The following is a 14,211-nucleotide window of genomic DNA, read 5'->3' as shown; positions in this document are numbered from 1 at the left end:
CGGGTCATGTCTACATAGTTCTCGAACCCGCAGGGTCTGCACACTTAAGGTTCGACGTTGTTTTATGCGTATTTGAGTTATATGGTTGGTTACCGAATGTTGTTCGGAGTCCCGGATGAGATCACGGACGTCACGAGGGTTTCCGGAATGGTCCGGAAACGAAGATTGGTATATAGGATGACCTCATTTGATTACCGGAAGGTTTTCGGAGTTACCGGGAATGTGCCGGGAATGACGAATGGGTTCCGGAAGTTCACCGGGGGGGGCAACCCACCCCGGGGAAGCCCATAGGCTTGGGGTAGACCCACCAGCCCTTAGTGGGCTGGTGGGACAGCCCCAAAGGGGCCTATGCGCCAAGAGAAGAAAAATCAAAGGAAAGAAAAAAAAAGAGAGGGAAGAAGTGGGAAGGGAGGGGGACTCCTCCCACCAAACCAAGTCCAACTCGGTTTGGGGGGGGAGTCCTCCCCCCCTTGGCTCGGCCGACCCCTTGGGAGTCCCTTGGACCCCAAGGCAAGGTCCCCCTCCATCCTCCTATATATATGGGGCTTTTAGGGCAGATTTGAGACGACTTTCTCACGGCTGCCCGACCACATACCTCCATAGTTTTTCCTCTAGATCGCGTTTCTGCGGAGCTCGGGCGGAGCCCTGCTGAGACGAGATCATCACCAACCTCCGGAGCGCCATCACGCTACCGGAGAACTCTTCTACCTCTCCGTCTCTCTTGCTGGATCAAGAAGGCCGAGATCATCGTCGAGCTGTACGTGTGCTGAACGCGGAGGTGCCGTCCGTTCGGTACTAGATCGTGGGACTGATCGCGGGATTGTTCGCGGGGCGGATCGAGGGACGTGAGGACGTTCCACTACATCAACCGCGTTCTCTAACGCTTCTGATGTACGATCTACAAGGGTACGTAGATCACTCATCCCCTCTCGTAGATGGACATCACCATGATAGGTCTTCGTGCGCGTAGGAAATTTTTTGTTTCCCATGCGACGTTCCCCAACAGGATCTTGGAGTGGTGCCAAGCGCACTGAATCCAATAACCTTGTTCTGTGATAACACGGGTGCCATTGCCTTAGCAAAGGAACCACGGTTTCACAAGAAGACCAGACACATCAAACGACGCTTCAACCTCATCCGCGACTACGTCGAGGGAGAGGACGTAAATATATGCAAAGTGCACACGGATCTGAATGTAGCAGACCCGCTGACTAAACCTCTTCCACGGCCAAAGCATGATCAACACCAGAACTGTATGGGTGTTAGATTTATTACAATGTAATTCACATGATGATGTGATGGCTAGATTATTGACTCTAGTGCAAGTGGGAGACTGTTGGAATTATGCCCTAGAGGCAATAATAAATATAGTTATTATTATAATTCCTGTATCAAGATAATCGTTTATTATCCATGCTATAATTGTATTGAATGAAGACTCATTTACATGTGTGGATACATAGACAAAACACCGTCCCTAGCAAGCCTCTAGTCGGCTAGCCAGTTGATCGAAGATAGTCAGTGTCTTCTGATTATGAACAAGGTGTTGTTGCTTGATAACTGGATCACGTCATTAGGAGAATCACGTGATGGACTAGACCCAAACTAATAGACGTGGCATGTTGATCGTGTCATTTTGTTGCTACTGTTTTCTACGTGTCAAGTATTTATTCCTATGACCATGAGATCATATAACTCACTAACACCGGAGGAATGCTTTGTGTGTATCAAACGTCGCAACGTAACTGGGTGCCTATAAAGATGTTCTACAGGTATCTCCGAAGGTGTTAGTTGAGTTAGTATGGATCAAGACTGGGATTTGTCACTCCGTGTGACGGAGAGGTATCTCGGGGCCCACTCGGTAATACAACATCACACACAAGCCTTGCAAGCAATGTGACTTAGTGTAAGTTGCGGGATCTTGTATTACGGAACGAGTAAAGAGACTTGCCGGTAAACGAGGTTGAAATAGGTATACGGATACTGACGATCGAATCTCGGGCAAGTAACATACCGAAGGACAAAGGGAATGACATACGGGATTATATGAATCCTTGGCACTGAGGTTCAAACGATAAGATCTTCGTAGAATATGTAGGATCCAATATGGGCATCCAGGTCCCGCTATTGGATATTGACCGAGGAGTCTCTCGGGTCATGTCTACATAGTTCTCGAACCCGCAGGGTCTGCACACTTAAGGTTCGACGTTGTTTTATGCGTATTTGAGTTATATGGTTGGTTACCGAATGTTGTTCGGAGTCCCGGATGAGATCACGGACGTCACGAGGGTTTCCGGTATAGTCCGGAAACGAAGATTGATATATAGGATGACCTCATTTGATTACCGGAAGGTTTTCGGAGTTACCGGGAATGTACCGGGAATGACGAATGGGTTCCGGGAGTTCACCGGGGGGGGGGGGGGGCAACCCACCTCGGGGAAGCCCATAGGCCTTGAGGGTGGCACACCAGCCCTTAGTGGGCTAGTGGGATAGCCCAAAAGGGCCCTATGCGCCATATAGATAAAAATCAAAGAGAAAGAAAAAAAAGGGAGGTGGGAAGGAAGGGAAGGACTCCCACCCACCAAACAAAGTCCAACTCGGTTTGGGGGGAGCCTTCCCCCCTTGGACTCGGCCGACCCCCTTGGGGCTCCTTGAGCCCCAAGGTAAGGTCCCCTCCCTCCCACCTATATATACGGAGGTATTGGGGCTGATTTGAGACGACTTTTCCACGGCAGCCCGACCACATACCTCCACGGTTTTTCCTCTAGATCGCGTTTCTGCGGAGCTCGGGCGGAGCCCTGCTGAGACAAGGTCATCACCAACCTCCGGAGCGCCGTCACGCTGCCGGAGAACTCTTCTACCTCTCCGTCTCTCTTGCTGGATCAAGAAGGCCGAGATCATCGTCGAGCTGTACGTGTGCTGAACGCGGAGGTGCCATCCGTTCGGTACTAGATCGTGGGACTGATCGCGGGATTGTTCGCGGGGCGGATCGAGGGACGTGAGGACGTTCCACTACATCAACCGCGTTCTCTAACGCTTCTGCTGTACGATCTACAAGGGTACGTAGATCACTCATCCCCTCTCGTAGATGGACATCACCATGATAGGTCTTCGTGCGCGTAGGAAAATTTTTGTTTCCCATGCGACGTTCCCCAGCATTCAGAGCATTGTACGATGATCCCATTTCGCAAGTCTTCTGCAAATCAGCGCGAAGAAGAGATCGGACACATTCAACAAGGAAAACAATAAACGTTCAAAATTCTTCAGACCCCTGCCGACGCAAGCAGTCGACAGCGGTCTCGGGGACTACACCCAGTGGGTTCACTAAGAGTGACCCCACTGGCATGAAGCTCGAACAGGTCCGCCCTATTGAGCTACATAACAAAAACAAGCCTATGAGGCTACTACTACCCGACCTGAGTAAAATTACTCTCGGGGACTACTTCCAGTGGGTGCACTAGGAGTGCCCCCACTGGTATCATTTGGATAGATTAGTTCTGATCCGATTATCTCAAGGAAAATGTATATAAAGACAACTGCCGGTGCAAGCACTCGACAGAAGTCTCGGGGACTACACCCACTGGATTCACTCGGAGTGAACCCACTGCAAAACAATCCTACTGTATCGGAGTATATCGCTTAAACCCCGAGTGGTTTACAAGAGGAAAGCAAATACCTACTAGTGCACTTACTCGGATATCATCCCGGAGCTCCAAGCTTCTCTTGTACAAAGACGCGATGGAGTCGTACGCCCCCTTGGCATCACCCGCCATCAACTCCACCTGCACCATGGCCGCCTTGGCGGCTCCCACTTGATCTTCCGGGAGGTGTTGGGCGTTGTACCGGACGGTCGACGGACCCGGCACGCCAGGAGACTCCTTGGGCATCCCAACTCCCGCTCTAGTCGATTCAGCGGCGATGAGCACCGTCTCAGTCGACGGCATCGTCTCTGTCGGCTGCGCGTCCATGGCGGGGGCGGTAGCAGATGGAACGACCTCAAGGACAGGCACCGAAGCTTGCCCGGACCTCTTCTGGTCATCCTCATCTAGATGAATCACCTCTGGAGGAAGCCCGACTGAATGACGTGAGACCACGGAAAAAGGGCAAGATTAAAGACAGAATTCACGAAACAATAATGCAAACTCTCGGAGTCGTCACGACGTACCTTGCTGGGATGTGGCAACGTTATCTGTATCCATGGGATCGTCTTCCTGGCGTGGCAGGGAGGTGGCGGAGGTAGCAGCTCTGTCGAGTAAAATCCACTCGACCGATAAGCATGAGTTCAGTCAAATACTGAAAGAAGATAGGAGAACAAGACACTTACGCTGAGGCAACTGGAACAACAATCCTCATCCGAGGCAAAGCTTTCCGAGGCTTGGATCCACTCGGTTTGGCCACCTTGGAAGGTTGGTCTGTGGGCTCGGCATCAGCGTCCCTGGTCCTCTTTGTGCTCCGAGCACTCGGAGCCACGGGGGTAGTTGGCAAGGCACTCGGAACCAAGGGAGGAGTTGGCGAGGCACTCGGGGCCGCTGGAGGAGCCGACGGAGTCACGGGTTCGTGATGATGCTTAGTTCTAGGCTCTGGTGGTGGAGGTGGCGAGTTCTGCTCCCCAACTTCCCCCCCTCCTCTTCGGTCTCCTCCTCCGTCTCCCCACTGTCGGAGACGTACTCGACGCTGTGCATGCTGCCCTCCTGGCTGCCTTCCTCTTCCTCAGCCGGATTCCCGTTCGAGACGGGAGAATACCAGTTGGTCCACGCCTGCACAAGATACAGTTGACAACATCAGACATCAGACGGTGATGCAAGAAAAAGCAGCAAATCTAAGGGAATTGTAAGCACTCGGCAAGATATGCTCACCTCATTCGGAGGAGGGTTCTCAGCGCGGAAGGGCTTCACTCGCCGGGCTCCTCTAGGGTTATCGCAGGCGCCTGTGATGCCACGGACCCACGCCGTCACAACCTCCCCGGTCACGCATTCGGGATGAGTCCGAGTGGAGTCCCCAGGCCCCGCGTAGTGCCACATGACGTGGTGTCGAGCTTGCAGAGGCTGGATGCGCCGACCCAGAAAAGTCTCCAGCAGATCCGTGCCGGTGACTCCCTTGCGGACGACATCTATCAGCGCTTCGACCAGAGGTTGGATCTGGATCTTTTCCATCTTCGTGAGCGCCCCAGTTGCAGCCCAGTTGCGGCATTCGGACAGGCGACGTCCTGGCAGTAGAACCAAGTCGACTGCCAGTTCTTAACGGACTCGGACAACTGAAGAGCGGGGTAGCTACTTTTGCTTTTCTTCTGGAAGCCTAAGCCCCCGCAAAGCTGGAGGATATGAGTTTTGTCGTCCGACTGGCTAAGTTTTTTGACGGTTTGGGATCTAGCGGAGAAGATGTACTTAAAGAGCCCCCAATGGGGAGGACAACCGATAAAGCACTCGCAAAGCACGACGAATGCAGAAAGATGAGCTATCGCGTTGGGAGGAAAGTGATGGAGCTGCGCCCCGAAGTGGTTCATGATACCTCTGAAGAATGGATGAGGAGGTAGAGAGAAGCCCCGGTACACGTGGCTGAGCAGCAAGACGCGCTCCCCCTTCTGGGGCGCCGGCTCCGTCTCGCCCTCCGCCGGCAGCCTCCACGACTTGTTGGTGATCATACCTTACTCCACCAGCTCCAGCAGGTCGTCCGTCGTCACGGTGGAGGGGAGGAAATCCCCCTGGATCCAACCCGCCGGCAATGCCCGCTGTCGCCGCTGAGCAGGAGCCGCCGCTTTCTTCTTCTTCTTCTGCGACTCGAGCTTGCTCGTTTGCCCCTTCGTCATGGTGGAGGCTGCAGATCCGCGGGGGAGGAGAAGAAGGAGGAGGCTTGGAGTGCGTAGGGAGCTACGGGAGAAGCGGGGCGAGTGCGAGTAATCAGGAGAGCACAACGGGAAACTCTCGCTAGGGAGGTTTAAATAAGCTTCCGACTGGGTCACTAACAGGTGGCCCCGAAATCTTATCCCCCGACCGGCTGCTGCGATATTAGTGGAGGAGATGAAGGTGCGGTAATCGAGGCGGCAGAAACTACTCGATGACGATGCCGACATCCCCGCTGAGCGCGCGGCAACCGAAATTTGAGGATCCCGGAAAATCCGCCGCTGTCAGTTGATCGGTCACGTCGAAATATTCCGCGGAAGCACTCGGTCTCTGACGGTTCGTTTCACAGATATATCCACTCGGATCACTGGTCAAGAGGATAAAATGGATCGAGGCAAACCACGCCAAAGTCGCATCCATACCAGTCGGATCCGCATTCCAGGCATCACTTCATCGTTCCAACCCCGATCCATTCGGGGACTAATGATGGGGTCATAGTCCCAGGGTAGGGTCATAGGCCTGCCCTATAGGTCCTACCCAAGGACTACCCTTCTTAAGGGACAAGGCCCTTAGTCAGTTCCGACTGAATTAAGGACTTCCCATCATCCAGTCGGTAATTATTTCCCCCATCATCCAGTCGGAGATGAGCATTCAGAGCGTATTAAACTGCCGACTGGATTCCACTTTGTATATCGTAACCTCCCTGGAGGGCAACGGTCGTACATTTTGATACACCATTATTAGCATTTAAGGCATACATTACCTGTAACGTAGGCATTTATTCGTCACTACCCCACCCCTGCGCACCGGACCGTTGTGAAGGGCAGCGTACTCTATATAAGCCGCCCCTCCCCACTGGTGCAGGGGTTAGCATTTTCACTGTAATCCATATTTCACTCGACATTAAGCTCCCAAGAGCACTGAGACGTAGGGCTTTTACCTCCACCGTAGAGGGTCCTGAACTCATACAACCTCGCCGTAGCTAAGGCTCTGCCCATCCTTTCGTACCCTACACATCTACTGTCAGACTTATACCCACGACAAAGATGATGATGCCAAAAATGCAATGGTTTGAGATCTCAACAAACGATAGGATCATGCTATTCACTTTGAGAGCCCCCTTGATAGTACGATAATCGATCCTATAATCCACTCTCTCAACTAACACCTTGAGATAGATAAAAATAGGAAACCTATCAAGGAGAAATCTTTGTGCTGTGCATAGTCCACTTAAGCTAGATGATGACGATCTTGTCCTCCTCAAGATGAACCACCTTTCTTTATCGTGTTAGATCGATGAAGACTAGTTGATTGCTCCCCCATACTCCAATATGGATGAGCCACTCGTCGGCACATCTTCACAATTTCATTGCCACCACAATGGACGGCAAGCTTCAAGCATGATCTCTTTGTGATGCTTCACTTGAACTTGCACACCGTAATTTTGATACTTGATGTTTCCTCAAAGGTTTTATGTTTTGAAATTTTTTGAGTTTTCGAAACTTAATCAGCTGTTGTATTTACAACCAAAAAATATGAATGGATTTTTTTTAATTTCCGAAGAATTTCGAAAAACACAACAAATTTGAAAGGAGCATTTTAAAGCATAGACCATTTTTTAAAGTACATTTTGAAATATTTGTAAACAATTTTTGAAAACCCTATCCTATATATGAAATTTCTACAATATTCCTACAAACCAAAGGAGGCCCTAAACTAGAAGCCTACCCTCCAAAATTCTATCTCTCACATCCACTCATATCTCTCAGAGTTGAGGTGATACTAAAGGTATTGACAATTACTTTGAGGTGTTTTACATGCAACAATTGCAACACACTGATACTAACCATCAGTCATTCTAAACAAGGAGTAAATATACCATATGACAATTGCAACACATTTGCTAATTAAGCTTAGTAATTTGCAAAGGAGGAATTATACCTTCTACCATCGGGCAACTAACCCTAACCCTAAGCAAAATGAGAGAGGGAGGGGGCGTTGAACTTACCGCGGGGATCGAAAGGAGGACGAGGTGAAGTTGGGATCAAGAGGAGGACGAAAGTGCGATACATTTTTTACTACGTCAGCCAGGAGCGGTTAAAACCGACTAGTGCTAGCGTGGACCTAATAGGCCTGACGTACAACGCCGGGTCTAATATGGCAACGCCAACACTAAGCAAATAGTTATGGCGTGTGAATTTGGCCTACGTCGGCACTATGCGAAAATATTAGTGTTCGCGTTGGTGAAAATGACGTTTTCAGAATTGGTCAACAAAATTGGACACACAAGAGTTTTAAATCTTGAACATTTTCAGAATTGGTCAACAAAATTGGAAATCGTTTTCAATTTTTCTTTTTTCTTTTTAAAAAGATACATTTTTCATATAACAGAAATATTTTTTTTATAAAAATGTGGAAACAAGAACATTTTTCGAAAATTGTGAGAAATTTGTGAAAAAAGGAACATTTTCTGAAATTTGTAATGAAATTTTGAAGTGGGAACAATTATTCAACTTATGTACACTTTTTGAAACACAAACATTTTTTGAACTTACGTACTTTTTTTGAAAAGGAAAACATATTTAGAAAATGAAAAATATTTTTCAATTTTTTACGAACATTTTCAAATCATGAACATTTTAAGAATTGGAGAACAAAATTAGAAAAAAAATTCAATTTGTGAACAAAAATTATAAAAGAGAAACATTTTTCGTAAAACAGGAACATCTTTTATAAAAATTTAAAATCCATAACATTTTTTGGAAACTCTTACCAATTGATGAAAAAAACATTTTTCGAAAATACCTGCAGTTTTTTTAATACGTTGAAAGATGATCATTTTTTAAAAATAAAAACATTTTGTAAAAAAGAAAAATTTGTTACAAATTAAAGCAATGAAAAAAAGGAAAAGCAACAATAACATGTTTGAAAAAAGAGGAACATTTTTCTAAAATCGCGAACATTTTTTGAATATGTTGGACATTTTTGTAAAATTCCGAACATTTTTCAAGTTATGAATGTTTTTGAAAAATGGCATTTATTTGAAATTTAGAAAAGCAATAATATTTTCTAAATTTCAGAAACAGAAAAAAGGACAAAAAAAGCAAAAAACGAAACTGCCTGCAGAGGGAGATTGGCAGGCCATTTAAGCAAAAAACGAAACTGCCTGCAGAAACAGAAACATGTTGAACTCGCACCTAGAGCCGCAACTTCAGGCCTAGAGCCGCAACTTCAGGCCTGACCATGCCCACCCCCGATGCTTCAAGGCCAAAAGTGCCCTCCCTCCCCCACACACACGTTCGGTAAAATCCATCTCGATGGAGCTGTGAGACCACGTGGGGGGTTCGGCGTCGGCGGTTTGCAGGGACAGTGAGGGCAACTTCATGCGTAGCTCGTCTCTAGTTGCAGGTGTGTGTGAACCATCAATGTTGGAGACTATGGCATTGTCGCGAAGACCTTTCCTTAGCAACAGACCTTAATCTACAAAACTTTGTTGTTGCTAGCGATGCAAAACAAGTTGTGAGAGATATAGCAGAAGGTAGTCACGACATGATCTGTGAAATCATCTAAGAGATCACATCTAGAGCTACTCTTTTTAATTATAATTTTACTTTTGAAGGTCAAGCGGCAAATTTTGACGCACATGGTTTAGCTAGGGTTTCCTTATATTTAACTCCTAGACATCATTTCGGGTTTGGCCAATCACATGACACAAACTGTATCCCACTAGTTGTGGTCTTTGATCAATAAAGATTGGATTTTTCCCTAAAAAAGTCGACACGGAGTGGTATGTCTAGTTTGAACCAACGGTACGATTCTAACATGCTGGTTGAGAAATTAACAGAACAGAACTCATGAAAAAGGAAAACAATGAAATCTAGCTTACTCCTTCAGTACGTACACCTGAATCTTCAGATTGGATCTCCTTTCTGTAATCGATAATCACCATAATCAGCAACTAATTCAGCATCACTTCCATTGATCGGCAAGTGGGGATGTTATCACTATCCTAAATTTGTGGAGCTTCCATTGATCAATTCTTCCATTATACGAAATACTATGACGTAATGAAAATAGGTTCCATCTTCAAGAGAAAATAAAATGAAATACAGGTGGGACAAGCACAAAACCTGAAATGCAGGAACCGACAAGCATAGAATTAGTAGCGAGGAATTGATCATTTCTGTGTGGCCATCCCAACAGAAACTCATTCAACATGCTTACAAATGTACACAAAAGCAACATCTGAGACCAAGATTTCTGTAGCTCTTCGTTGCCTAGATCTGCTCAAGCACCTCGAGAACCACCTCCATTGAGGGCCTGCTCCCAGGCTCCCCGGCAAGGCAGCTCAGCGCCACATGCACTACCTGCAGGGCTTGTTTGGAGTTGTATTGGCCCTCCAGCCGGCGGTCCATAAGATGAGCATGCTTTCTACCGTCGGCCAAGGGCTTTGCCCAGTCAATGATGTTCGTTTGCCCCTTGGGACGGTTGGGATCCCTAGCTCGCTTACCGGACAGGATCTCCAGCATCATAATCCCGAAACCGTAAACGTCACTTTGCGCATATAAAAGGCCTGGATATGGTTCACAGCATGAAGTGAGAACAACCATCAACTCCTAAGAAAAGCTACTATATGTAGCAACTTGTAGATTCTAAATTTTAAAAGATTGAATGGAGCTAGAAACTCAACATTTAGTACAAAGAGCGATTTATTATGAAAAATTATCCACTTGAAAAATCTCAACTATAATAAATGATCACAAACCTATTTGATGCAAAACTTCAAATTTGGAAATATACGATGAGTGAGAAGGACACATACCACTTATGACATATTCCGGAGCTGCATACCCGTGGTTGCGCGTGGGCATGACAGTCATACGTGAGTTGCCAGTTGACCCAAGCTTAGCAAGCCCAAAATCAGAGAGCTTTGCGTTATAGTGCTGCGCAGCAAAATACGGTCAAAATTTGATCTTGATAAATAGGCAACACATAAAAGATACGTTGCAGGGTAGGATGCTTACTGCATCTAGAAGAATCTTGGAAGCCTTGAAGTCACGGTACATGGCTTGCTTCTCTGATGCATGCAAGAAGGCAAGTCCTCGAGCTGCGCCGATGGCAATCTTCAGCCTCAGTTCCCATGATAGTGGAGGACGTCTTCCTGAAACTAATTGCAATTGACTCCGGCTTCAGTGTCAGTACTTTTCAGTCAATTGGTTTTTCAAGAGTTGCAATCTCTTCTAGAATCAGTATTGCAGAGATGCAGGATGAACCATTTTTTTAAAGTAAAACCCTAGAAGAAAGGATGAAACAAATGGTGGTCAGCAACAACTCACATGCGAATAGATGGTCTTTTAAGCTCCCTTGGGCCATGAAGTCGTGCACAAGGAATAGTTCCTTGCCCTCCCAGCAGTAGCCCAGTAGCTTGACAAGGTTTGGGTGAGAGAACTTTCCCAAAAGGTTTATGTCCGATTGCAAGTTGACAACCAGAAATTTCTGTTACGCACGGTAGTTGCAGCCACATTTAGGAGCGATGACTCTGTTGGAATCTCAAAATTCATGACTTATTTAATCAGTAATTAAGGGCAAGATTTTACCTGCCATTCCTCTTTTCCCTGCATGACAGCAACAGCCATGCCGGTGCCACTCGTTGTCGGGTTCATCGTCTTCTCATCGACCCATGCTTTGTACACCGACCCAAAAGCCCCCACCCCAAGGAGATAATCTGGCTTGAAGTTCCTGGTAACTGTCCGAATCTCAGGGAATGTGAACTTCCGGATGTTCGGTGCCTCCAGTATTTGGCCTTCTAGGAAACACCCCTGTTTCAATACACTGTTTGTACCATCGCTGCCGGAAGAGGCCATGAGGCTGGTGGCGGCACTGCTGCTTTTCTTGGAGTCTATCGTCCCTGTTATACAATTAACACGCGTTAACATGCTGAATTTTCTCATCACAGTTTTTTTTCTTCGTGAAGAATGGGAAAGTGTTCCTTTTCAGAAGTACCATCGCAGAATTTTGTGAAGAACGTAGGGTTCAACCGAAGTAGGAAACAGGTAGGATGGCATAACCAATATATGGTTGCGATTTGTCGCAAAGTGATATATGGGTGCCTCAGACCGTATGATTTGTGAAATAGGGAAAACTGCTCTGTTTTCTCAAATAGGCAAAACCACTCTGTTTTCCGGACATACTACTACTAAACAAAAAACACATTTATTTCGGTAGACCCCTCTTCATAAAACGTAGAAAGGAAAATGTATACCCACCTCGTATTGTATATTTTTGTACATTACAAGCTGTCGTACGTATGTCCACTTTGTATTGCATGCATATAAAAGTCTATAGTATACAATACGAGGTGAGTATACGTTCTCTTTCTATGTTTTGTGAGGGGGGTCTACGGAAGTACACCTCAGAACAAAATTATGTAGACGTTTATATCAAAGAAAACCAAGGACGCTTTAAGCCTATAGAGCTGTGGTTGCATGATACTAATTCAGTTAATTCCCATCCTTGATATCTACCGACTGCTGCTACGAAGAACGGAGGAAATCTGAGAGCTCACCTGAATTAGGTTCTTGCAGACCAGATTCCTCATCTGGGCTTGACGGCCGGTGTTCCGCTGCGACACGATCCCTTTCCCAGCCACCGTAGATGTTCGCCATCTCCCTCTCCTCTCCCTGTCTGTATCAAGGAGAAACAGGTAACGGAGGGGAGAGGAAGAGGAAGAAGAGGGAGACTGGAGTCAATTGGGGGCTTGAGAAGTAAGCAGAGAAGCCAAGCTACAAACTGAAGAAAGTCTCCGGTGGCTTTGTTGCTTCTCCAGTCTCCACCATGTGGGCTGGGACCGCACTGCACTTCGGCTTTTACTTTGAATCAAACCGCGTGTCCTACTTTCCGCTTTACATTACCATCTTTTTAAATTGAGAACTTGCAATGTGGTTTTTGTGCACCCACGAACATTGCACCCCGGTGCACCCACGATAAAAAAGTTACCAAAAAGTTTCAAACAAATCTGAAATTTTGTCCATGCGATTTTGACCAAATGTTTGAGGTGCTTGCAAAATTTGGTGGCAAATTGACATCTGATGAGCTTCGTATATTTTTTTTTTGAAAACATGTGAACAATAACGTTGGTACAGAGCATCATTCCTATTTCGTTTTGCATAGAGATCATCTTATGTTTTTTGTTGACCAAACTCTGCAAGCTTCTAAAACATTTGCTCATAATCACATTCACGAAGTTTTAGATTTTTTTTTCTATTTTTTTAATTTACTGTTCACTTCATGGGTGCACCGAAGGTAGATGCAGCCACTACTTTCCCTATTATTTATTTATGTAAGTGCATCTTGTTCCAGTTGCGGGTACATATAACAAAGATGAATAAACGATGATATGCACTGCCTCTGTTCTTTTTTTGTGTGTGTGAAAAGCATAAGCAACAACTTTTTACTCGCAAAATAAAATAAGCAACAACTTTTGACATAAGTAACCAGGCATCACAGCTCAACATAGATTCGACATATAAAATATATTAGTTCCTGTAGGGCACGTATATGACTGTTTTTTACGGAGCTAGCTAAAAATGTTAAACATACAAAGAGTTACACAATGTTACACGCTGACTAGGATTCTTTCTTTCTAAGATCCGACTATAGAGCGGCGTCGTACCCGGGCATTGTCGTGCGGCGGCTCTTATACTAATATGCATGCATGTCGCTATCTCGCCACCTCTCTACTCCCTCGTCGACGACCAAACCCTAGCCATAAGCCATGACCGGCTCCGCCCAAAACAAGGGCAAGGCCCCCGTCGTCTATCCCCGCACGCTGCGCTAGGAGGAGGCCGTCTATCTCCACAATCGGAGGGCACTGCGCCTGGCGGAGTAGCGCACCGACGGCGCGCGACAGATGGAGCTGGAGCCGGAACCGGAGGAGGAACAACTGGAGAGGGAGGAAGAGGACCGCGTCCGTTCCGCGCTACCGCCGGCACCGCCGCCACCAGCACTGCCCACGCCGGTAGAGCCCGCCCCCAACATCAACGCAGACAACGCAGATGCCTAGGGTAGCGCGCAGTTTAGTTTTCTTAATATTCAATTAATATAATGGAGATGCGCGCGTGGAATCTCGCGGGCCTTCGTGGTCGGCTTTCATGTTTGCAGTTTTTTTTACGCGCCATCAAAACGGGTCGGGCAAACGTTGGACGCGTGCCGATTCAAACGCGGAAGCAGACGTTGGTGTCCGCCGAGACGACCCAAACGGGCCCTTATGGACTAAGGCTAGCCAAGAGGTGTGAGATTCCATTCTCAGGAGGCCATGGAAGGAGGATGGTGTCAAACTGGAGGCGGGTGAGCGACATCGGAGAGAGAGAGA

General features: G+C 47.0%; 1 protein-coding gene across 1 annotated transcript; it reads right to left on the bottom strand.

Annotated features, from left to right (window-relative positions):
* Positions 1-9,976: 9,976 nt before the first annotated feature.
* Positions 9,977-12,672, bottom strand: LOC123404487 (probable serine/threonine-protein kinase PIX13). Its single transcript, XM_045098422.1, has 6 exons — positions 12,406-12,672; positions 11,438-11,748; positions 11,177-11,336; positions 10,865-11,007; positions 10,663-10,783; positions 9,977-10,413 (listed from the first exon to the last, which is right to left on the bottom strand). Exons 1-6 carry the CDS (start codon positions 12,503-12,505, stop codon positions 10,118-10,120), a joined length of 1,131 nt encoding a protein of 376 aa, XP_044954357.1. The 5' UTR covers positions 12,506-12,672; the 3' UTR covers positions 9,977-10,117.
* Between the last annotated feature and the right edge of the window lie 1,539 nt (positions 12,673-14,211).

The sequence above is a fragment of the Hordeum vulgare genome, chromosome 6H (assembly GCF_904849725.1).
Source record: "Hordeum vulgare subsp. vulgare chromosome 6H, MorexV3_pseudomolecules_assembly, whole genome shotgun sequence".
Lineage (NCBI taxonomy): Eukaryota > Viridiplantae > Streptophyta > Magnoliopsida > Poales > Poaceae > Hordeum > Hordeum vulgare.
The sequence above is the reverse complement of the archived record's forward strand: the minus strand, read 5'-3'. Positions and strand labels throughout refer to the sequence as shown.